This window comes from Phocoena sinus, chromosome 3 (genome assembly GCF_008692025.1).
Source record: "Phocoena sinus isolate mPhoSin1 chromosome 3, mPhoSin1.pri, whole genome shotgun sequence".
Classification (NCBI taxonomy): Eukaryota; Metazoa; Chordata; class Mammalia; order Artiodactyla; family Phocoenidae; genus Phocoena; species Phocoena sinus.
This window is the reverse complement of record NC_045765.1, coordinates 12,138,962-12,161,947: the sequence shown is the minus strand read 5'-3', so window position 1 is coordinate 12,161,947 and position 22,986 is coordinate 12,138,962. Positions and strand designations below refer to the sequence as shown.

Here is a 22,986-nt window from a genome sequence, read left to right as displayed (position 1 = left end):
AGAACCTGCCCCTTTTCCTCCACGGGAAGAAATCGCGATGGGAGAGGAAACAGGGGATGACTATGAACCATCACCTGGCTCACACTTGGGGACCTGGATCTTCCCCCTCCCCAGAGCCCCCAACTCTAACGTGTCAACACCAGAAACTTCTAGAGGCTCAGACGCAGCACACAGCAGGGTTCGAATCTTCACCAGCCCCAATCCCAAGAATCTTCCAATCTGACTTCTGAAAATGCCAGCTCACGGCATCCAGACGTCTGGGGTCTCAGGATAGCTTACTGGGTTCTGAAACATTCTAACCTCTTGAAGAGCCACTGGGTTCAACTCGCCTCCCTGCCCCTCTTTTTTTTTTTTTTTTTTTTTTCCTGCCCCTCTTTTAATCATTTCTTCATCGAACACACGTTGGACCAACCCTGCCGGGGCCCTGTGCCGAAAAAGGCGCTGTTTGCACACCTCCAGCCGCGGGGAGCTCACTTCCTGACTGTGGGCAGGACTCAAGTGGGGTCGTGAGCCGGGATAGGGGCGGGGGAGGCTAGAAGCGGCCTGGGTGGTGCCCTGCGGTCAGTGGAGGGGAAGGGCGGGGCCGGGGAGGGAAGAGGGAGGGGCCGGCAGGAGAACTTGTACTGGACCCTGCAGAAACGGCCCAGCTGGGAGTGGGGGCTCCGGCGGAAGGCAGGCAGGAAGCAGCGAAGCCGGGAAGGGCGGGGGCGAGCCAAGAGGAGAAGGGATAGGGGTCGGAGGCTGGACGGCAGTCTGGGGGTGAAGTACTGGGGCCCCGGAGGATCTAGCGGAACCCTGGTGGGGAGCGAGTTGGGGCTCTAGGGAAGCCCCGGCAGGTCCCTGGGGTCGGGTATCTGCCGCGTCTACCCTGAAGAGGCAGGGAGATCCTGGAGCCCCGGGTCTCAATAACCCTGTTGCCTTCACCCATCGGTAATAGTACTCGCCTGCGTCCCAAGGCCGGCTCAGTCTTGGCTGGGAAGGAAGCCTCACCCACGCCTGGGGAATGGGGGGAGACCGAGGCCCACGTGGAGCTGTGGCATCCCCTGATCCTGGACAATGTCCCGTCGCAGTCGTGGACACAATGAAGCGACCCTGGAGCCCCACCTCCCATCCTCCTCCTAGGATAGGGTGGGATCCGAACCCAGGAGTGGAGGGAGCTTTGTATGTGCTGGCCGTTACTATTACTGTTATCGTTATTGTTGAGATTGTTAGCATACTGATTGAGAGGGTATAGGCAGGAACAGCACCCGGGTTCCCAGGTTGGGTTAATTATTGTTTCTTGAGGGAACCACTGCTGAACCCCAGCGCTGCAGGCGCTGGACCAGGTTCCAGCCTGGGCACCCCAGTTCACAGTTTCCTCTGGGATCCATTCCGGTCCCTGCTCAGCCAGTACCTGGCTGTGTTGCTTGCTTTTGGTTGCTCCTGGTCTCTGGATGTACCTCAGTGTCCCCTCTGGGAGGTAGCAAAATGACCTGGCTTCCATGAGGATGCCTGAGGTGTTAGGCAGTGGAAACTGTTACGATGGGGGCGCTTCTGGTCCACTGAAAGACCCCAAGTGAGTGATTGTAGGTCTCTGAGCCTCAGTTTTGCTATGTGTCAACTGGGGCTCATGATACGGAACTGTGGTGAAAGTGAAATAGGTCAGTAAGTGCAATGGCCACTCAGTGGGGCCCACAGAATGTCAGCCATCACCGTAAGTATATTACAGTTACGTCATTAGCCACCTTTCCAGGTTTCTCAAGCAACTTTCCCTCTGGGTCAGATTTTTTTATCATGGCCACTTTTCAGATGGGGAAACTGAGGACCCATCCCCCTCCCCTCAAACCGTCTACGCCAGCCCTCCCCTCCCCCCTCTCCCTGCCCCCCTCCCTCGCCTCCCACCCCCTGGGGCCAGGGCCTCCCTGTTGTCCAGATCTGGAATTCAGGGCCCAGAGGAAGTTTGCTGGATTTGGGGCTGGCCCTGGGGCCACCACTTTCTCCCACTGCCCTTTCAGTTCCCAAGGTGGCCACCATGACAGACAGGGCTGAAGAGTCCAGAGGAAGAGGTGTGGCCCCTGCGTCAGGTCACTGGGCCCCCACCTCTTAGCAGCCTAGGTGAGCAGTTCATGTTTGCCCAGACCAGCCTGGACACCCTCCCTTTCCCTCTCCCTCGCCCCCAGGGCGCAGAGAGTGATTCCTGCCCGTACTCGGGTGTGGGGAACTGAGAAGGGGCCTTGGAGCTTCTCTGCTCCAGGCCAGAGCTTGGGGAATCCAGACAAGCCTGTTGGCCCAGGGACCCTGGGGCTGGGCTGGGTTAGCCCAGGAGGAGGAGATAAGACGTCACTGAGCGTCTTCTCTTCCTGCCAACAGCCTCTGAGGCCCCAGAGTGGGGCAATAACTTGCCCCCCACCCCCCATGAGCCAGGGAGGATGCCCATTGTGGTCCCTCCACCCGATGGGAGTCTGGCTCAGCTTGATTGCCCCCCCGTGATAGGGAACTCACTACCAAGATAGCAGACTAAAGGAGGTCCCACCGGGTGGTGGTTAAAGGCAGGGACTGGGCTACAACTTGACCTCCCTTGAATGGGTTCCTTGACCTCTCTGTGTCTCACTTTCCCCATCAATAAAAATGAGGCTAACATAGCCCTACCTCCCAGCGCAAGTGTGGAGTGTCGATGAGCTGATGGTGGAAAGGCTGCATGCAAGATATCGCATGTTAACTCTAATCCTGATTATGTGGCTCATTGGTGATATTTATCTTTGGCATGAAAGAAAATTGTGTCCGACAAAGCCTGGATTGAGGGCCCTGACCAGGTGTGGAGGTCCTCCAGAAGGTTCCCAGAGGTTCAATTTGCACATCAGCCCTGGATCTTTGGAAGATTCTGAGGTTGAACTGCGATGCACAGCCTGCCTCCCTAGCCTCAGTTTCCCCATCTAGGAAATGAGCCCAGAGATGCCGTTTGAGGCTCAGCTGGGAGCAGGGCTGCATTTAATCAGAGGCCTATGTCCAGCCTCAGAATCCTTCCTGGACTCATCCTAGGTACCCCGGGCAGTTCCTGCAGTGGGGGAGGGCAGGCTTATCCAATGAGGTCATCCATTAGGAGGCCCTGGGACCTGGAAACAGAGGACTCAAGGGTCTAAAGTGTGTGTGTGTCACCCTGCCCCCTCCCACCCTTTCTTCCACGCCCAGGGGTTCACCAGAGTGAATGTTGGACGTATATTTGCACACTTACACACATGGTAAGCAGAGTTGGCCCGTAATGAGGCTTTCTTACGAATTATCTTTACTGGGCTTTCTCTTCTTTTTTGTCCTGTTTACAAAAGCAACTCATGGTCCTTGTAAAAAGGGACCAGCCCGTCATTACTGGAAGGCCAAACTGGTATGGAACTGGTGAGGGATGGCCCGCAGGTCCAGCTCATCAGTGTTCAAATTCCAGCAACCTGGTCTCTGGTAGGTGGGTGCCTTCTCTGTGCCTACCTTGCCCCCCCCCCGGGAACTGGAACAGGGGACCTCCTTGGGAGGCTCAGTGAGAGCCACGGGGGCCCATCCACAGGCCAGTGGTTCGCACCCTCTCCTGCAAGCACCCCTGGCTCCCGTCCTTGGGTCTTCATTCCTGGGACTTACCCTTTTCTGGAAAATTGTCTCCTTCGCTGCCTCTGTTCCCCATTAGCCCATTGGCTCCCCACACATGGTGGTTTGTCTCCATCAACTTGGTTGGGTGCCCAGAACCTAGACCAGGGCGTTCAGCTCAGAGCAGTGACCAGTGTGCAAGTGACAGCGGTAGCTGCTGCCGCCGATACTGACATTGTCATTGTTGGTACTTCGTATATGTGTGACTTGGAGGAAAGGTGACCGCTGAGTCCTCTAGCCTTTCCCAGGGCTCAGGGGGTTATACACACAAATGAGGTTCTCCTGTCACCGCCCCCCACCCCTCACGTCTCCTTGTGGCAGCCCCAGAATGTTCCAGGCCCCCATCCCTATCCAGATCCCAGCTGAGCGTCGGTGGGGAGCGAAGGAGCAACTTAAGCCACGGTGGAGCTCGTATTTAGCACCTGCTGGGGGTGAGCCGTGAGTGGGCAGCTGACGCCAGGCAGCCTCACAGATGAGGCTGCTGAGGCCTGGAGCGGGCGGGGGGCAGCCACTTGCCCCGAGTCCACAGATGACCAGTAGCCGGGTCAGGCCCTCCTTCCCCGGGGGCCACGGTGGCTGTCTTAGGATCATCAGCTCTCTTGGTCCTCACGGCTGCTGGGTGAGGGCGGGGAACGAGCCGGCCTCACGTTCCTGATTCAAGAACTGAGCCCAAGTGACTGGGCTGTTTGGGAGCACCCAGGCCTGGGGGGTCCCCGGAGCTGGGGTAAGGAGGGGGTCGCGCATGGGTGTGTGTCTGACAGGCCTGGAGAGGGACCCAAGATTCACCCTCTCCAAGCCTCAGTTTCCTCATCTGGAAATTGGGAGCGTCGTGTGGGGAATCGCCTTGATGTGATGGAGGCCTCCAAGTCAGTGTCAGGCAAGCCCCCACTGTCCGTGAAATAGTGCAGGGTGGGGACGGGGGGGGTGGCTGGTCCAGGCCCCCCAAGGGTGCTAACGGGTAGGGCCTTGCCACCTGGATTGTGTGACATTCTCACTTCCCCATGTGTCTCAGCTTCTCTGCCTTCCTGGCCTCCCCAGGGGAGGTGAGGGGGACAGAGGTGCCTGGAGCCATACGTGCCTGGGTCCTTGACAGACCTTGACTGTCACTTGGGGGTGTAGGCAGAGGCTGGGGGACTAGAGCACTGTCACCAGCGGGGGTCCCTAATTAATTCTGCCAAGTGGTCAGCCCCTTCCGTTCATCTAGTGTCTCATTAATATTCAGTGGGTTATTAATATTTAGTACTGTGTGTATATATATATATATATATATATATATGCAACGAATCATGACTATTCATTGTTGCCTTATAAGTAGTTCATATATTATAAATACTGGGTGCCTCCTGCATATTTAACAGATCATTAATATTCAGCACTTCACTAATATCCATTGCTTCTTGCTCATTAAACGCATCCTGAATATTTTAGTGCCGTGAATATTTGGCCCTTTTAGCACATTAGGACTATTCGGAGTCAGGAATATCCAGTGCCTCTTGGTCCTGCCCCCTTGGCTCCAAGGATGTGCTTGCTGACTTCTCAGGACTGAATCATCTGCATCCCCAAGGTCCCGGGTAGGGGATGGTGGCAGCTGCTGCCTAGAATGGGGTTAGCCTGAAGTGAGGCACAAGGAAATAGCCAATATGTGAGTCATCGTTAGTATTATTCCTCATGCAACAAACAGCAGTGAGCACCCACTGGGGACACAGCTGTGAGGGCCAAGATGCTGGGCCCCACCTCCCCAGGCTGGCTGGGGAGATGGACAGGAGGGAAGTGAGTGGTTTTGTCTAATGGTGGTGAGAGCAGCAGAGGAAAGCAGAGCCGGGGTGGGGTGTTTTAGCTGGGAGGTTGGGGAGTCTCTAAGGAGACGATGTTGGGCGGAAACCTGAAGATCAAGGAGAACCAGGGGGAAGAGCGGGAGAGAGGGGTGTCCGAGGTGGAAGGAAAGGCAGGTGCAAAGGTCCTGTGGCAGGGCTGAGTCCGGGTGTTTGAAGGAGCTGTGAAGAGGCTGGTGTGGCAAGAGTGGAGGAAAGGGGGCAGTGGACATGGGGCGGGAGGAGAAGGAGATTGAGAGCACCCCAGGGGGAGGCTTTGGGGTTGCAGCCAACGAAAACAAGTGGTTTTGCTGTGTGCGCTGCAGGAAGCAGGGTCTGAGTGATGGTGAAGTTGCAACAGTGCATGGAGGGCAAACAGCCCCGAGCAGGATTGGCCAGTATTGCAGTGGGGGGACTGGGTGATGGGCCCTGAGAGTCAGCCCGGACATCACTGCTGTGACTCTGTACACCGTGGCACTGCGGTCCTTAGGGAGGAGCATGGAAGAGGCCCTGCCACGTGCAAGCAATATATGGATGTGTTCAGCCATCAAATGCCTGATGGATCTTCCTAGTTTACGTGGCATCGTGTCCCGAAGGCTCTCGCCCAGACACCACACCTGGGTCACCTGCTGCCCCATAAAGTCCCCTTGTGAAAGGCTCAGAGACTTCTCACATTTTGTTCTCCCTGGTCCATCCTTCTCTGTCCCCCACATCCGGGCTCTAAAATTTTTTTTCTTTTTTTTTGGCCATGCCACACTGCATATGGGATCTTAGTTCCCCAACCAGAGATCGAACCCGTGCTGCCTGCAGTGGAAGTGTGGAGTCTTAACCACTGGACCGCCAGGGAAGTCCCAGGCTCTAAATATTGATGACTCCCTTCATCTTATTTGCTGAACTCACCCACGTCCCTGTACCCCGCCAGCCAGCCCCTGTCCAGGTCCCCAAATTCTTCTTCCTGGTTGCTGCCCTGGCCTCTAACTCCTGCCCTGATCGCCTTTTCCCCCTTCAGTGGCCCCACAGGGGACTTCTTCAAAGCATAACTCAATCTTGTCCTTCCCCTGCTCACACACCGTCCATGGCTCCCCATTGCGCCTCACCTGCAACAGAAGAGCTGCTTTGTGGTCTGCCCCGTTTCCTGTTCCTCCCCCACCATCATCTGGCAACCCTGCCTGTATCTCCCTCCTCCTCCACTTCTCCAACCACACCGCCTCTCTCTCCCTTTGATAACCTAAATTTGTGCCCACCTCAGGGCCTTTGCACTTCCTGTGCCCTCTGCCTAGAATGCCCTTCCCCTGGGGCTCTGCCCAGGTGATTCCCCTTCATCCTTCAGGATGTCCCCAGGCTGGTCAGGTCCCTCCCCTGCCAGGGATCCCTCCTTCTTCAACAGCATTTATCGAAGCTGCGACCTAAAACAAATCACTTCCTCATGTATTAATATCATAAAAGAAGGGGCTGGCTTGGCCATGGCTATGTCCCCTGCACCCTGCATACAGTAGGTGCTTAGTAAATACTCTATGGCCCACAAGTCAGTGCAACAAGTAAACGGTTGGATTCGTACACATTCATAGACATTCCTGCTTTATGCTGAGCCTCAATATCCCCATCTGTAAGTGGGGGCACTAAAGGAGCCAGGACAATGAACCAAGGTCACTGAGGTTGTCATCGCATAGTCAATGTATGCCGAGCCCTTAATACTCAATACAAAGTGACCCATTGTGTGTCTGTGGGGCAGGGAGTATTCTCAGCACTTCCATGTGCTAATGAGGAAATAGACCTCCCAAGGGGAAGTGACTCACCAAGGTCAACTCAGAGCAAAGAGGTACCATTCAACAAGGAATCTGACCTCTCTGCTCCCTGCTCACACACCTCCATGGCTCACCCATGCCCCCAGGAAACAGCCCCACTACTCAGCCTGGCGTTCAAGGGTCTTACAGGGTCTGGCCCCACCTCTTAGCCTCAGAAATCAACCCCTCTCCAAATTCTGCTTTTCAGCAAAATAAACTACACATGATTCCTTGAATAGGCTTTGTTTTCTTTCCCTTCCTTGCTTTTGCATTTGCGCCTGAACTCCCCTTGGTGAACTCATATGCATCCTTCAAAAACCTCAGCTTCAATATCCTGATCCATTCTTCTGGCCCAGCCTGATCCCACAGGTGTCTGGACTTGTCTCCCCCAGATTGAGGGCTTCTGGGGGCCAGGCCCAGGGATGAGGCTTCTCAATTCCTCCAGAACCTATTTGTTGAACGAATGAATAGTTTTTCATATATGTATTTTGAGATAAGAGCCACTGAGACCCTTCTCAGAGCTGAAGGACTTGGAGATAATGTGGATTTCTGTGGCAATGTGAGTCACCCACTGGGCCACCTTGGGACGACTCTCTGAGCTTCACTTCTCCAGCTATGAAATGGGGGTGGGGATTCCCCCAGAGTTATTCAGACCCCACAACTTCAGAGTGAGTAGCTATTTGGGCTTCCAGAAGCCCAGTCCTTCCAGAACTGGAGAGGGTAGACAGGAGAGTCTTGTGTGGGGTCAGGGAATCGAAAGCAGACCTGAGGGGAACTTCTCACCAGCCATACAGCCCCCACCAGCAAAGTCCCCAGAGCTGCCGCACAGTCGCTTAGGAGGAAGTAATACCAAGAGGCTTCCCGTCCTTGGTTAAGTGGAGCCCGTAAGTCCCAGCTTTTCCCACGGTAGGTGTGAGGTCCCAGCCCATTTAGAAAGTAAGGCCTGTAAGGAGAGGCTGGGGACTACCTGGGATACAGCCCCACTGAGACACCCAGCAAGGTATCCTGGACCAGTAAATCCGCAGCACTTTTAACCTGGCTGAAAGCGGGGCCTGGAGTTTCTTTTTTATGCCAGTCTGGATGTGGGATGTTGCGAGTTTGGAAACATTTGCTGCTTGAAGTTCTAAGGGGCCATGAGTTAGGGGTGGAGGTAGCCTTGGTGGCTGGAAAAGGGAAGGGAATCTGGGATGCATTAATAGAGGTCTAGTGTAAGGGGAAGGGGACGTGAGCCTCCAGCCCCTCCACCCCCAACTTGAGCTCTCAGACCCCAGTCAGGAGCCTTATCGGGGTTGGGAGGGTGAAGTCGCTGTAAGATCCCTCCATTTAAAGAAACCAGAGACCCCGCAAGAAAAAGTTGGGAATGCAGGTAGCCAACAAAGATTAAGTGTTTCATATGCAAAGGGATCTTACAAATAAACAAGAAAGAAAATGCAAGGAAAAGAACTGGCGTTAATGGATTTAATTAAAACCAAATGGCCACCCCCAAGAGCTTCTATTTCACCCAGATACCCTGATCCCAGTGATATGAGCCATTTAATCATTTTACCTCTTCTCACACCTTCCCCCTCCCCAATGTCCAGGTTTGGCTGAGTTGTAAATATTCCTATTTGTTGAGGTATCTTTCTTTGTTTTGGAGCTCTTGTTTGGCACTAAACACATTCCCAGCCAATAGATCCTTGGCCATTTAGGTTTGATTTCTGTTTAAATAGTAATAAATACTCCATCTAATGAACTTAACTAAACCTATATCAAGCTTCTTTGTTCAGTCCCTCATTCTCCTCTTTGGATCCTTCCTCCTTTTGAGTTCTCTGTTCTGGTTTCTGTGTTCGTTTAGACCAGGATTTCTCAATCTTGAAAAATGCTGGATCATCTTCTGTCATGGGGCCGTCCTGTGCCCTATAGGATGTTAATTTAAGCAGCATCTCTGGCCTCCACCTGCTCGATGCCATTAGCAGTCCCGTATCTCCACCCTGCCCCAATCATGATAACCAGAAATGTCTCTAGACATTGCCCAGTAAGTATCCCGTGGGAGCAGAATAACCCCTGATTGAAAACTGATTTAGACTCTAAACTGCAGATGGGGTAGGGGGTGAATCACCCTCTAAATTTTCATGGGATTCTGAATGAGGGTGTCTCTTAGCCAGAAGTTAGGGTCCCAGGCACACCCTTGTCTTCCAGCATCTGTGAGTCTCTGGCCACCAGTGTCACCGAAGAGAATGTTGGTGACATCTCTGGTCTTATTTTTTGGTGACTTGGGCTTTCTACTGCAGCTCTTGAGTTTTTTCCTGTCCTCGGAGCTCAGGGATCTGCCAGGTTCACCTGGGAACGCTCCTTTCTTGTGGTCCACTCTGGACTCGGGCCCCTCTTCAGCTCAGGAAAATGTCCTTCTAGGATTCTGTTCGTTCTTGCGTCATTTTTCAGTTCACAGTCTCCTCTCAAGATTATGATTTGCCTTTTTGGGTCTCCAAAACCCTCCAGATGGTGAACCACCTGCTGAGGCTGGCAGCTAACCCAGGGACGCCATGGAAACAAGACAGGCTCTGTGCCACCCGCAGACAGGGTCCCCAGCTGCTCGGACTCCACCAGCTCATTCCCACCTCAGGGTCTTTGCACCTGCTGTTCCCTCCCTGGGGATCTTTCCCTCACAACCTCAGCCATGATGGCTCCTCTGTGCCATTCACATCCCAGCTTAAATGTCATCCAGATCTCAAAATCCACGCCCCGCCACCCAACCCCATTTCCTCCCGTGGCATTCATCCCCTTGTATCTCTTCACCGAGGTTTTTATTTAGTGTTTGTTCCCCCTCAAGCATGTGGGTCCCAGAGTGGCAGAGGACATTGAGGTATCCCGTGCCTGTTCACCACTGTGTCCCCGCTCCCGGGAGGTGCCTGGCACACAGGAGAAGCACAGTAAATATTGGCTCGAATGAATGAATGTATAAATTCACTCAGAGAGTCAATATATATATATATTTTGGCCGCGACTTCCAGGATCCTTAGTTCCCTGACCAGGGATCGAACCCGTGCCCCCTGCAATGGAAGCACGAAGTCCTAACCACCGGACCTCCAGGGAAGTCCCAAGAGTCAATATTTTTTCAGATGCTGTGGCATGCCAGCATTCGTTTGTTCATTCATTCATTCAACACACGTTTACTGAGCGCCCTACTACGCACCAAGCACAGTTCTAGGGGCTGGGGATAAAATGATGAATAAGACTATTGCATGGAGCCTGTATTCTGGTGGGGAAGATAGATGAGAAGCAGTACATTTTTTAAGGTTTTTTAAATTCATTTATTTTTGGCTGCGTTGAGTCTTCGTTGCTGCACGCGGGCTTTCTCTAGTTGCGGCGAGCGGGGGCTACTCTTTGCTGCGGTTGTGCCGGCTTCTCGCTGCGGTGGCTTCTCTTATTGTGGAGCACGGGCTCTAGGCGCGCGGCTTCAGTAGTTGTGGCACACAGGCTCAGTAGTTGTGGCTCGTGGGCTCTAGGAGCGCAGGCTCAGTGGTTGTGGCGCACGGGCTTAGTTGTTCCGCGGCATGTGGGATCTCCCCAGACCAAGGCTCGAACCCGTGTCCCCTGCACGGGCAGGTGGGTTCCTAACCACTGCGCCACCAGGGAAGCCCCATTTTTTAAGTTTTTATTTAGGAGGTGAAAAGTGCCGTGGAAGAAAGAAAAAGTAGGCTAGGGTGGGGGATCAGGGCTGCCAGTGAGATGGTGTGTCCTTCCTGACGAGGTGTTCCTGAGAAGGGGACATTTGAGCAAAGACAAGGAGGAGGGGGAGGAGGGAGTTGTATAGAAATCTGGAGAATCAGGCAGAGGAAACAACCTGTGCAAAGGTCCTGAGGCAGGACCGTGCTCAGCACGTTTGAGGTTAAAATCCCAACCACACTTTTACATAGGGTTAATTCCCATTTTACTTTGAAGCTCAGAGAGGTCAAGCTTCTTTCCCAAGGTCACACAGCAGAACCTGTGGAGTGGGATCTGAGCCCCATTTCGGGGAGACACCTGGCTGGAGAGGTCTTGGCCAGGCAGTGTGCAGAGACAGTGATGGGCACGTTGCGGAAATGGCCTCATGGATCAGGGAAGGAGCCTCTGTTCCCAGCACCAGCACCCATTTGTGGCTCTAGATAAAATGGGAAACTACTCTCTTCTTGCTCCCAGGCAATTGCTGGGTGGGTTTGCTTGGAGCTCGAGGGGCCTACCAGAATCCACTGACTACCCCACAGTGTTTCAGGTGCCAGAGGGGAGAGCGAGGAGACCCCAGACGAGCACAGACATCCTGAGGCAATCTGAGGTAAGTGCTGGGGTTCACATATTCATTCAACAAATACTTGTTGAATACCCGCTAGGTACCAGGTGCCGGGAACTCCCTTCACACCTGCACACCTAGTGAGTTGCTCAGATGCCCCCTTTATAACTGAGGAAACTGAGACCCTAGGTGTGGAGGGCACACAGCCAGGGAGTGATGGAGTTGGGATTTAAACCCAGGAGTTGGACTCCAGTGGGCATCTCTCTGAGGTGAGACAATAAGTGTTTACTGAATTGGTAAGTTCTGCCTTGGGTCTAATCTGGCATTTTCATGCTGCGCTGGAAGATAGATCTTCAAATTTAGGGCTGGAACACAGCACAGATACCACCTTTCCAGACGAAATGACATTGAGGGAGTCCAGGGAAGCCTGGGAAAGGGATCTGGACAGGAGACCAAAGGCTCTGCCTACACATGGGAAAGGAAATCTTCAGGCGGGGTTGGGGTGGGGGATTGATGGATAAATTAAGAGTGTGCCAGGCTGCTCTCACCTTCTGAGCTGGCCCACACTCTGTCGAGCGTGTTTCTCTCTAAATAAATCCACTTCTTACCTATCACTTTGTCTCTCACTGAATTCTTTGTGACGAGACATCAAGAACCTGAGCTTTGTTAAATCCTGAGACCAGAACTAAAACCCCAACAAATGGAAAATGTTAGCATTCTTCACTCCAGAAAAGACCACCTGAGACCAGATCAAAGGAGCGCAGGCCCTGCATACACCCTAATCCTTATCAGCAACCCTGCCCTTGAACCATTGCCAAGTCCTCCTGGGTTGGGACACACAGTTTTGAGGGGCACTGCTTCCCCCTTTTCCCTGGCAAAGCAATAAAGCTCTTCTTTTCTACTTCACACCCCACCCCCGCCCAAAAAAAGTGTGCCAGAGAGAAACTCAATGAATTTACTTTTATTCATAAATGCATTCATTCAGAAACTCTCTGCTTCCCCCATGTGTTTGCCTCATGCTGGGCAATGCCAGGACCCTCAAGAAGCCCCAGTCTTGGGACGAAAAAGTTAGAGATCATGATGAAACCGTACACCTCAGATTGGGACTCGAACCCAGCCTAAACCCAGACTGACACTTGGACTCGTACCCGGCCAAAACCCACAGTCTTCCTGCTGAGATCACACACCATATCGGGTGAGAAAGGCACCAGGGTATGGGGTTATCAGTTTTTATAGGGGTGGGTAATTTTATAGGCTAATGAGTGGGAGGAGTATTCAGCTATAGAGGAAAGGGCGGGGATTTCCAAGAATTGGGCCACTGCCCACTTTTTGATCCTTATGGTAGGTCTTGGAACTGTCATGGTGCCTATAGTGTCATTTAGCTTGCTGATGTGTTAACAGTGAGTGTATACTGAGGCTCAAGGTCTAGTGGAAGTTGACTTGTCTGCCATCCTGGATCCATCGGGTTCTAGTCAGTTTATGTCATGTCTGTGGGCTATGTCATTCTTTCAAAGGTTGTGCCCTGCCCCCTTCCCTCCTGTTTCAGTGACTTAGCCAGAGAGGGAGACAGGGCTAAATAGGAGACCAGGACTCTTCCTGAGAGGTCCAAGAGGACTACCCAGAGAATGGATCATTTGAGATGGGTTTTAAAGGAGGAAGAGGAGTTTGCCAAGGAAGATAGCTTTGTTTGAGACATGCTGGGCCTGAGGGTTCTGTGAAGAGCCAGGGCCCATGCTCAGCTCACAGGACCATTAAAAATAGTCAAGAAGAATGAGTGACGGTTATATCAGAATCCCAGAAGCTCAGAGCTTCCTGGAGGAGCAAGTGAAAAGGGAAGCAGGAAGGATCCCAGCAGCTCTCAACTGCTAAAAAGGGAGTTCTCTGCCTCTCTCGGGGAGGCTCCTGGGCCATCTCTGAGAGAGGGATATAAAGAGGACCCGCTTGGATGGGGGGGGTGGGATTCTGGGCACACTGAATCTGGGAGGCTCACCTTGGCATTTCCATGCCTGTTTTCTCTGTAACTACTGATCCCCGGTAGGACCTGGGCAACAGTCAGAGCCAACATGGGGTACTGGAGGAGGTGGGAGCCGGGGGAATCTCTGGGGGTGAATTTCAGTATTTTTCCAACTTGAGCAACCGTAGGGCTGCAACCAGGTGTTGAGGTCCACAGGTAGCTCTGGAAAAGTGCTTGGCCCATCTGGCATCTTCAGGCATCTTCAGTGAGTGTTATTGTCTGCAGGAGCTGCCCAGGGGTCTCTTCGGACCAATCCCAAACTCAGGCGGACCAGAATGAGGTGTTCTCGGCACCTGCGGACAGAGTTGGGCCTGGCTGTGGCTCTGGGCACCTTCACCCTCCTCCTTCTCTTCAATCTGCAGGTCACCACCCACCTGCCCAGGCCTGAAGGAGCCACCGGGCACCCCCGTGGCTCTGGTCTGGCCCTCGCCACCCTCCCGCCCACCGCCCGCCCCCTGCCTGGCCAACTCCTCCACGGCCGCCCTGCCGGACTTCGCCAGGCAGCCGCAGCACATCCGCAACTTCCTGCCGTACAAACACTGCCGCGATGTCGTGCTGCTCCAGGACGAGCCGCCTGACAAGTGCGTGCAGCCAGTCTTTCTGCTGCTGGTGATCAAGTCCTCGCCCGGCAATTACGAGCACCGGGAGCTGGTGCGGCTCAGGTGGGGCCGTGAGCGCCAGGTGCACGGTGTCCAGCTGCGCTGCCTCTTCCGCGTGGGCACGGACCCCCAACCCGCTGGAGACGCGCAAGCTCAACCGGCTGTAGGCCATGGAGGCGCGGATGCACGGTGACATCCTGCAGTGGGATTTCTACGACTCATTCTTCAGCCTCACGCTCAAACAGGTGGGCTGGGGGAGGGAGGGTGTCACGTGATTGGGGCCACCTCTTCTTCCTGTCCAAAGTTGCTACCACCTCCTCTGAGGAGCTCTGGGGACCAGAAACTCCCATCAACCTCGCCCCAACCTCGCCGCTGTCCTCATGGTGATCCGAAGTCTTCTTTGTCCAAGGGAGGCAGGGAGAAAGGACTTACAAGCCTGGCTTTCCAAGCCTTGATGACCTGGGCTCAGGTCCAGACTCTGCTGCTTATCTGCTGCTTGCCATGATCATTCACCTCTCTGTGCCTCAGTTTGCTCATCAGGGAAACGGGATATTAATTGAACTCACCCACCTCTGAGGGCTGCTGTGAGGATTACATGAGATGATATTCATAAGGCACCTGGACCAGTGCCAGGTGCTCAGATAACATTGGGCAATGGTGCATGGGGAGAGCTGGACAGAACACATCTTATTTCTTTTTTCTGGTTCTGTCTCCCCATGAGACCCAGGTCTGTGTGGAAGATACTCAACAAAGACCTTTCTGATGGAAAGAAACCATGAGAGGGAGACAGAAACTTGCGCATGCTCAGAGGAGGAATTGAAGGCTCCAAGGACCTACCCAGGATGTGGAGGGCGGGGGATGGAGTAAGCTGAGTAGAGACACAAGTTGAAAGGGGGCCCAGTGCAGGTTCCTGCTCATAGTAAGTACAGACAGATCTGGGTTCAAGACTTTGAACAACAGACCTTCTCTGTTGTATGACCTTGCTCAAGGCACTTTCTCTGGAGAGCCTCTATTTCCTCATCTGTAAATGGGATTGAAGACCACACCTGCCTCTTAAAACTGTATTAAGGATTCAAGGTAGAGCAGGCACTGAGTACACTGCCTGGCATGCAGCCAAGGTTATGGAGGTAACTGAAGCCGAGGTGGGTAGAGGGCCCAGAACCTCTTAACATGCCACGTTCTTTGTTTTTTTTGGTTTTGTTTTGGGGTTTTTTTTGCCATACGCCTCTCACTGTTGTGGCCTCTCCCGTTGCGGAGCACAGGCTCCGGACGCGCAGGCTCAGCGGCCATGTCTCACGGGCCCAGCCGCTCTGCGGCATGTGGGATCTTCCCGGACCGGGGCGCGAACCCGTGTCCCCTGCATCGGCAGGCGGACTCTCAACCACGGTGCCACCAGGGAAGCCCACATGCCACATTCTTAACGCAGAGCACAAAAGCATGTGATAAACATCAACTTTGACAACATGAATCCAGTGCCTACAAAGTATTGACCCCATAATGGGTGCCGAAGAGATGGCACATAGGAGAGACACAGCTCCCACCCAGGGGGACCCCAGAGTCTGGTGGGGGAGGTAGATGTTATATAACAGTCATACAAGTAATTATTTAATGGTAGTGCTTGGCAAGGCAGAGTCAGAAGGAATAGCAATAAATGTAAATGTGACAATTTTCAAGCACTTCTTGGTGCTTTATGGAGCATCATCTCTGTAGATCCCCAACACTGCTGGAGGCAAGTCCCATGATGTGTCCTGTCTGGAAAGTTGGAAACTGAGGCACAGAGAGGGGCAGTTGGTTGCAAAGGGCCACAGAGTGAGTCCTTTAACCCAGAATAGCCTGACTGGAAAACACATCCTTGCCTGGCCTCACTGGGCTGGGGTGGCCGACAGGGACCCAAAGCTGATGGCCCCAGGCATCAAGCCCGTGTGCCCTGTCCACCCCCCTTTGCAGGTGCTCTTCCTACAGTGGCAGAAGACACGGTGCACATGCCAGTTTTATGCTCAACTGGGATGATGACGTCTTTGCCCACCCAGACAACGTGGTCACCTACCTTCAGGGTGACAACCCTGACCACCACCTCTCTGTGGGGCAGTTGACCCGCAGTGTGTGCCCCGTCTGCCTTCCCTGGAGCAAGTACTATGTGCCGAAGGTGGTGACAGAGGAGGAACGCTACCTGCCCTACTGTGGGGGTGGTGGCTTCCTACTGTCCTGCTTCACAGCCACCGCCCTGTGCCACACACCCCTGCCCTGGACCTCTTCCCCATTGATGATGTCTTCCTGGGCATGTGCCAGAAGCAGGAGGGCCTCACACAGTGGTATCCTCACGGCCGGTGTTCAGGCCCCCTCCAGCTGCTCTCTCCTCCTTCGACCCCTGCTTCTACCGAGAGCTGCCGCTGGTTGCACCGCTTCCTGCCCTACGAGATGCTGCTCATGTGGGACGTGCTGAACCAGCCCAACCTCACCTGTGACAAGCGGACACAGATCTACTGAGGTTGGAGTCAGGGCCCCAGCCTCGAGGCTACTAGTCTCCATCCCCATAGAAAGGGCAGCAGCTTCCTCCCCAGAAGCTGAGACCTTTGTCCTCCAAGTGGGAAGGACCTAGGAGAGTACCAGGAGGTTGGATGAGTCTGGCTGGTGAATTCCTACACATCCTTCAAAACTCACCTAGTACTGCCTAGACCGTGTTCCATCATCCTCCCTAGACTCTCAGCTGGAAGGACCATCTCTTTCCATGTCAGCTAATGGCAGAAGCACTTCTGCTAGGGCCGCAGCTGCCTGCTGCTGCATCTATCCCTTTTCCATGTCCCACTTCCTAGCCCTGACCTTGATCATGGGCTAAAGCTAAAGCAGTGACCAGCCTCTCCTTGGTTGTGAACCTGCAACAGTGGGTGAATCCCTGCAATGGTTCAAGGCCAATTGAGGACACCTGGGTCCACACGCAGCTGAAGCAAGAAGGATTTTTCAGCTGGGAAGAGAGGGTTTCTTCTTCTCCACCCCTCCCTGGATCTTGGACCCCTCAGACGGTGGGAGGGGCCAGAGAGTCTGGGAATGGGACCGCCCCCTCCCTGCTTGTGGCTTCAAGTGCTCTAATGGTGGAAACATTGGCAGAGGAGGGAGGGAGCTATCTGTCTCAGGCTATGGGAGCTCAGAGTTTCTGGAGTCCCTGACAGGACCCAGCCCCACACTGGTGCTCCCCGACAATACAGGAGAGAGTATTGGGGCAAGAGGGGTCTTCCCTGGGCCCAAGGCCAGCACACACACCTTAGTGCCCAGAGAAGGGGGATATTCAGGTCCTTGGGAAACCCTAAGTTCTCGGACCCAGGACTGGCCCCCGCCCCTGTGTGTCTCTCAGACTGGGGAGATCCAAGTGAACTGGTGACCCCCCCCCCCAGCCCTGCCACCTCGGACAGGCTTCACAGGGATTGGGGCAGTGGCAAAGGGGGCTTCACACAGCAGAGTGAGGACTGGAGACCAGGTCCTCAGGGAATAAAATGTTTTGCAAAGACTTAGAGGTCTTTTTTTTTTTTGTTTTTTTTAAAGTGATTTACAAGTTTTAACTCAGATCAGTCTACATTCATCCTTAAAATCTCACTTCCAGAGAAAATATACACCAGTAAAACAGGGCAAGGATGAAGTAGAGGCTATGGAAGCTTCTCTCAGGCAGATCTCACATCATCCTCCCCTGCCCCCCCCACCACAACCTCCATGGCTCCCTATTGCCCTCAGCCTACATTCCCCCCCGCAGACTGATTCTCACTGCCAGCTTGATGGCAGGCTCCGGAGAGAGAGGCACAGCGGTGATACCGCTCCTAGCTGCATGGGGTGCTGGACCCACCTGCTTCTGGCAAGGCTCCTTCTGAATCCCGCCCCACCACCACACAGCCTCCCCTCTCTTCCCCGGGCTCACCTCCTCTCACTGGGACTACAGCTCTACTGTCCTCTGTCCCCACTCCTTGTGTCCCCTCTTTAAGTGTTTATTGTGCACCTACTGTGTGCTACACACCCTTGCCCCGTGCTACACAACCTTGCCCCGTACTCCTCCTCCCAGCCCCATGGGAAAGGTCAGTGGGCACAGACCCACCTTACAGTGAGGACACAAACCTGTGAACAGTGAAACAGGAAGTTACCAGAAGTGGTAAGAACTTTGAGGAGAATTAAAATGAGGTAATTGGACACACAGTGATGGGGACCGGGCGCTAGCCAGGAAGGAAGTCAGGGTTGGGACTGCAGAGATGGGGCCTGAAAGAGGAGGTTATGGCCTTGGGGAGAATTGGGAGGAGGATGTTCCAGGCAGATGATACAGCATATGCAAAGGCCCTGAGGTGAGCCGATCTGAGAGCATTTAAATTGCAGCCAGGAAGCTGTGACTGGAGGTGGGTAAGGAGGAGATGGAGGGAGAGGGGACAGGAGATCACAGGGACTAGTCGCATGGGGCCTTGTGGGTTTGGGTGAGGAGAGAGGGTATTGTTTTGAGGGTTACGGCATCTTTGGAGCAAGGAAATGACATGATTAATTTTATTTATTTATTTATTTATTTATGGCTGCGTTGAGTCTTCGTTGCTGCACGCGGGCTTTCTCTAGTTGCGGTGAGTGGGGGCTACTCTTGGTTGTGGTGCGCGGGCTTCTCATAGCGGTGGCTTCTCTTGCTGCAGAGCATGGGCTCTAAGCACACGGGCTTCAGTAGTTGTGGCACGCGAGCTCAGTAGGTGTGGTGCACTGGCTTTGTTGCTCCACAGCATGTGGGATCTTCCCGGACCAGGGCTCAAACCCATGTCCCCTGCATTGGAAGGCGGATTCTTAACCACTGCGCCACCAGGGAAGTCCCGACATGATTGATTTTTAAGTTTTAAGAAGCCCTGCAGCTGCCATGGAGACTGTTGGAAGGTGGAGGCTGAGGCAGCCTCCAAGCCAGAGGAGGCAGGCCTGGATGAGGCAGGGGCTGCAGGGGTTTTTACCAGGTAGATGTGATCTCATCCTGCCCCTGCTCCAACACCTTCTGTGTCTCCCCATTGCCCTTGGGAAAGAGTGCTACTCCCCTGCTGCACCGGATTGAATAGTGTCTCACAAAAGTTCCCATCCACCTGGCACCTCAGAATATGGCCTTATTTGGAAATAGAGTCTTTGCAGATGTAATTAAGGTAAGGATCAAGATAAGATCATCCTGGATTAGGGTAGGCTCTGAATCCAATGAGAGTGCTTTTAGAAGAGACAGAAATGAACACACAGAAAGACATGGAAAAGAAGACGACGTGAAAATGGGGGCAGAGCTTGGAGTGACACACCTACAAGCCAAGAATTGCCAGTAGCCCCCCAGAGATGAGAGAGGCAGGGGGACAGAATCTTCCTCAGAGCCCTTCAAAAAGAATCAACCCTGCAACACCTTGATTTCTGACTTCTGACCTCTAAAACCGGAGGGAATAAGTTTCTACTGTTTTAACCCACCCAGTCTGTGGCTGTTCCAGCAGCCTTAGGAAACTAATACACATGTGAACAGATCACATAGTCAAATGCCCGAGCATTTTTTTTCAAGAGGGTCAAATCATACAATTCCTATCTCAGGATGAAAGGAGGATGCAAGTGAAAAGAATGGTGAGAGTTGGATCACTAAATATCCACTGTGAGGGAAATTCCCTGGCAGTCCAGTGGTTAGGACTCACGCTTCCATTGCAGGTGGCACGGGTTCAATCCCCGGTCAGGGAACTATGGTTCCACAAGCCCCACGGCGCCGCCAAAAAAAAAATTAAAAATCCACTGTGACTCATTCAGACATTCATGTGTTGTGTTGGACGTTCAGTGAGGTTAAGGCCCCCCATGAGCCATGACAGAGACCTGGATTCGAATCCTGAACTTGACCATTCCCTCCCTGTCTGACCTTGGCAAACAGCCAGCTCCCTTGGCCTCAGTTTCCCCACTTTTTATTGTGATGATTCTCCAATTGTTATTAAGTTCCTGAAGTGTTGGTGGGTCCACGGCTGCCAGAGGACAATTCCACACAAAGGCTGACCCAGGCTTCTGCCTTTTCTTGAGAAAATGCAAAAAGTTTCTTCAGATTCTGCAGGCATCTTATTTATTTACTATTGATAAGACAGCAAGAGGGGTGTCAAATGCAGGGAGCGGAGTAACTGGGGCTCCTCTGAGGTGAGAACATATGAGAACAGGTGTCTGGCATCTCCACGAAACCAAGGATCCTCCAAGCCAGGTTTGGGATCTGGTGTTTTCCTCAGTTGGCCCCCCAGAGGACAGGTGGCCTCGGTGAGGTGGTGAGCGCCTTGTCCTAGGAGGTAATCAACAAAGTCCCCCCAGACATGGGGCTTCATGGCACTATGTGGCATTAGGAGTTCACCAGACCGGACCCCTGTGGGTCTCGGGCTCCCCCAAGGCCACACCGCAGGAGGGTTCAGTGGGGACAGAGGGTCAGTAGGTCTTGCCGGGTGCAGCCACTGAGGCAGCAGTGACGGACAGGGTTGGTGGCAGCTGCCCGGTGGCGGCGGTGGTGGTGATGGCGAGAGGCCTGGGGCAGGGCCTGTGGGGCGAGTACCAGCACGGGGTCCTCACTAGCCATCAGCCCATGGAGGAGATGTTGTCCTTCCAGCCACTGTAGCAGCTCACCTGGGGACAGGGAGGAATTCAGCATAGAGGGGGGGACCCCAGAGGACCCCACTCACACTGCACACACAGCCTCCACTCATCATGCACAGAAACAGAAAGTAAGCATTTATTGAGTGCCCAGTGTATACCAGGCACAGATTGAATCCCCCATCCGGACGTGTGCAGTCTCGACCCACACCACACTTAAGTCTCCAGCTATGCACACTCCCACGTGTCACCTATGGTAAGAAGGCACAGACACTTCACAGAGCAGATGACAGAAGGGGTGACATACGACGTATACATGTACACACAGACGCAGGCGCACACCCTCATAGCCCCTCCCACTTCCCTGCGCACCTCTGCACACCCATCTGTACCCGTGTCACACACACAGGACACACACGCATGTGACAGACGTTGTACACAAAGCTGTTTGATACTCCCTGCACCAGGGCCGGGACTAGGGTGAAGAGGGGCCCGCGATTTTAAGGGGTCGCCAAAAAACCTCAACAACCAAGATCAAACATATTGTCACGGAATATTTTAAAATTAAAAGGAATGCAGAAATTCCTGAAGATCAAAATATTGACATTGTAAATAAAGACAGGATCTGATCTGGCTACGCACTTGTTAAGACTCGCTCGCGTGGCTCGCCGCGCACTGATTCCCGCTCCTGGCAGGGGGCGCATCCCCTGTGGACTTGCACACACCCGCGCAGCCGGCAGGTGGACCCCAGAACATGCATGCAAACCCGTCTGCATGCACCTGCCCCACGCCCGGCCCCAGAGACCTCACAGCACAGTCCTCGCCCGCCCCTACTCACGGTCGCCGCCAGCCACAGGTCGCCCATCCTCGGGGGACCAGCGCGGGCCCCCGCACAGCCGCACCAGCGCGCGCACGAAGTGGTGGCCGCACAGCTTCTCGGGTGCTTCCTGGGCGGGGGCAGGGCCTAGAGCGAGCGCCAAGGCCGGGCCCAGCAGCACCAGCGCCCAGGTGAGCCGACGGGGGTCCATGGCTGCGGGAGGCACCGGGCCCCAGCGGGGATCCCCCTTATAGGCGCTGGCCCGCCCCAGCTGGGAGCCTTGGAGGGGGAAAGAGCGTTCCTGCAGGATGGTCCAGGGAGAAGGTCAAGGGCAGGGTCAGGGCAAGCATACTGGAACCCCTGATAGTTAGGTTTCCTTTTTTTTATGATATATGAGTGCCTGACAGTCTTTGAGTGCGGAGGCATTGGCTGCATAGATGGCTCCCCAATAAATGTGACTAGGTAAAGGGCCAGGCCACCTCCTCCCGCTGAGGCACCTTTGTTTTACACATGTCAGTTGATTTCAGTCACTGTCCACTCGGGCCACTTGGTTGCTTGTTTTGTTTTCTCTTCTTATGCTTTAAATTCCAACCTATGTTAAATTCACCAATAAAGAGTGAGCCCACGAACTCTTAGGCTCCCACCCTTGACCCCAACGAAAGCAGGACCCCAGACCCACACTGCTCTCTCTACCCAGGACCTTGCTCTGTGGCCCCGGGAGTGCTGTGTAATTTCCAGGTGTGCTGTGTAATTTATAAGTAATAAACCTTTATTTTCTCAAAGTTTCCTGATGGTTGCTGCTGAATGGCATGTTTCAGTCATAATAAGAACTCAAGGGCCGGTCCAGCCACAACATTGATTTCTTTTTAATTAATTAATTAATTAATTTTTTTAATTTTATTTTTTGGCTGCATTGGGTCTCCGTTGCTGCGCGCGGGCTTTCTCTAGTTGTGGTGAGCGGCAGCTTTCTCTTCATTGCGGTGCGCGGGCTTCTCATTGCAGTGGCTTCTCTTGTTGCGGAACACGGGCTCTAGGCGCGCGGGCTTCAGTAGTTGTGGCGCATGGACTCAGTAGTTGTGACTCGCGGGCTATAGAAGGCAGGCTCTGTAGCTGTGGCGCTCAGGCTTAGTTGCTCCGTGGCATGTGGGATCTTCCCGGACCAGGGCTCGAACCCGTGTCCCCTGCATTGGCAGGTGGATTCTTAACCACTGCGCCACCAGGGAAGCCCAACATTGATTGTTGATAGGCCGAGATCCATACAAAACAGCCATGGTCTCTCTCCCTGGGCCAGGGCCTTGGGCGTATCTCTCCCAGGGGGACCACTGGTTGAGGAGTCTTTATTTTTTAACCATTTTAAAGAGGAGAAATAGATAAACTGAGATATAATAATTCCATGGGATGGTGGCAGTGGGCATCCAGCCAACTGAGACCAGGGCCATTCAGAACCTTGTTGTCCTTATTAGTGGACAAATAAGGAAACTGAGGCTCAGAGAGGGGACCCCCACACTTGCCCAAGGTCACAAGAGGATGGGC

General features: G+C 53.7%; 2 protein-coding genes across 2 annotated transcripts; one reads left to right on the top strand and one right to left on the bottom strand.

Annotated features, from left to right (window-relative positions):
* The first annotated feature begins 611 nt into the window (after window positions 1–611).
* On the top strand, window positions 612–17,565 carry B3GNT3 (UDP-GlcNAc:betaGal beta-1,3-N-acetylglucosaminyltransferase 3). The gene is given in 11 exon segments (XM_032625896.1): window positions 612–759; window positions 11,436–11,495; window positions 12,484–13,814; window positions 13,816–14,190; window positions 14,192–14,308; window positions 16,011–16,045; window positions 16,047–16,294; window positions 16,297–16,363; window positions 16,365–16,410; window positions 16,412–16,459; window positions 16,461–17,565. Coding segments are annotated over 9 exon segments (1,101 nt in total). The 5' UTR covers window positions 612–759; window positions 11,436–11,495; window positions 12,484–13,739; the 3' UTR covers window positions 16,551–17,565.
* A 2,548-nt stretch (window positions 17,566–20,113) lies between these two features.
* INSL3 (insulin like 3) lies at window positions 20,114–22,275 on the bottom strand. The gene is made up of 2 exons (XM_032629213.1): window positions 21,475–22,275; window positions 20,114–20,669 (listed from the first exon to the last, which is right to left on the bottom strand). Exons 1-2 carry the CDS (start codon window positions 21,662–21,664, stop codon window positions 20,458–20,460), a joined length of 402 nt encoding a protein of 133 aa, XP_032485104.1. The 5' UTR covers window positions 21,665–22,275; the 3' UTR covers window positions 20,114–20,457.
* Between the last annotated feature and the right edge of the window lie 711 nt (window positions 22,276–22,986).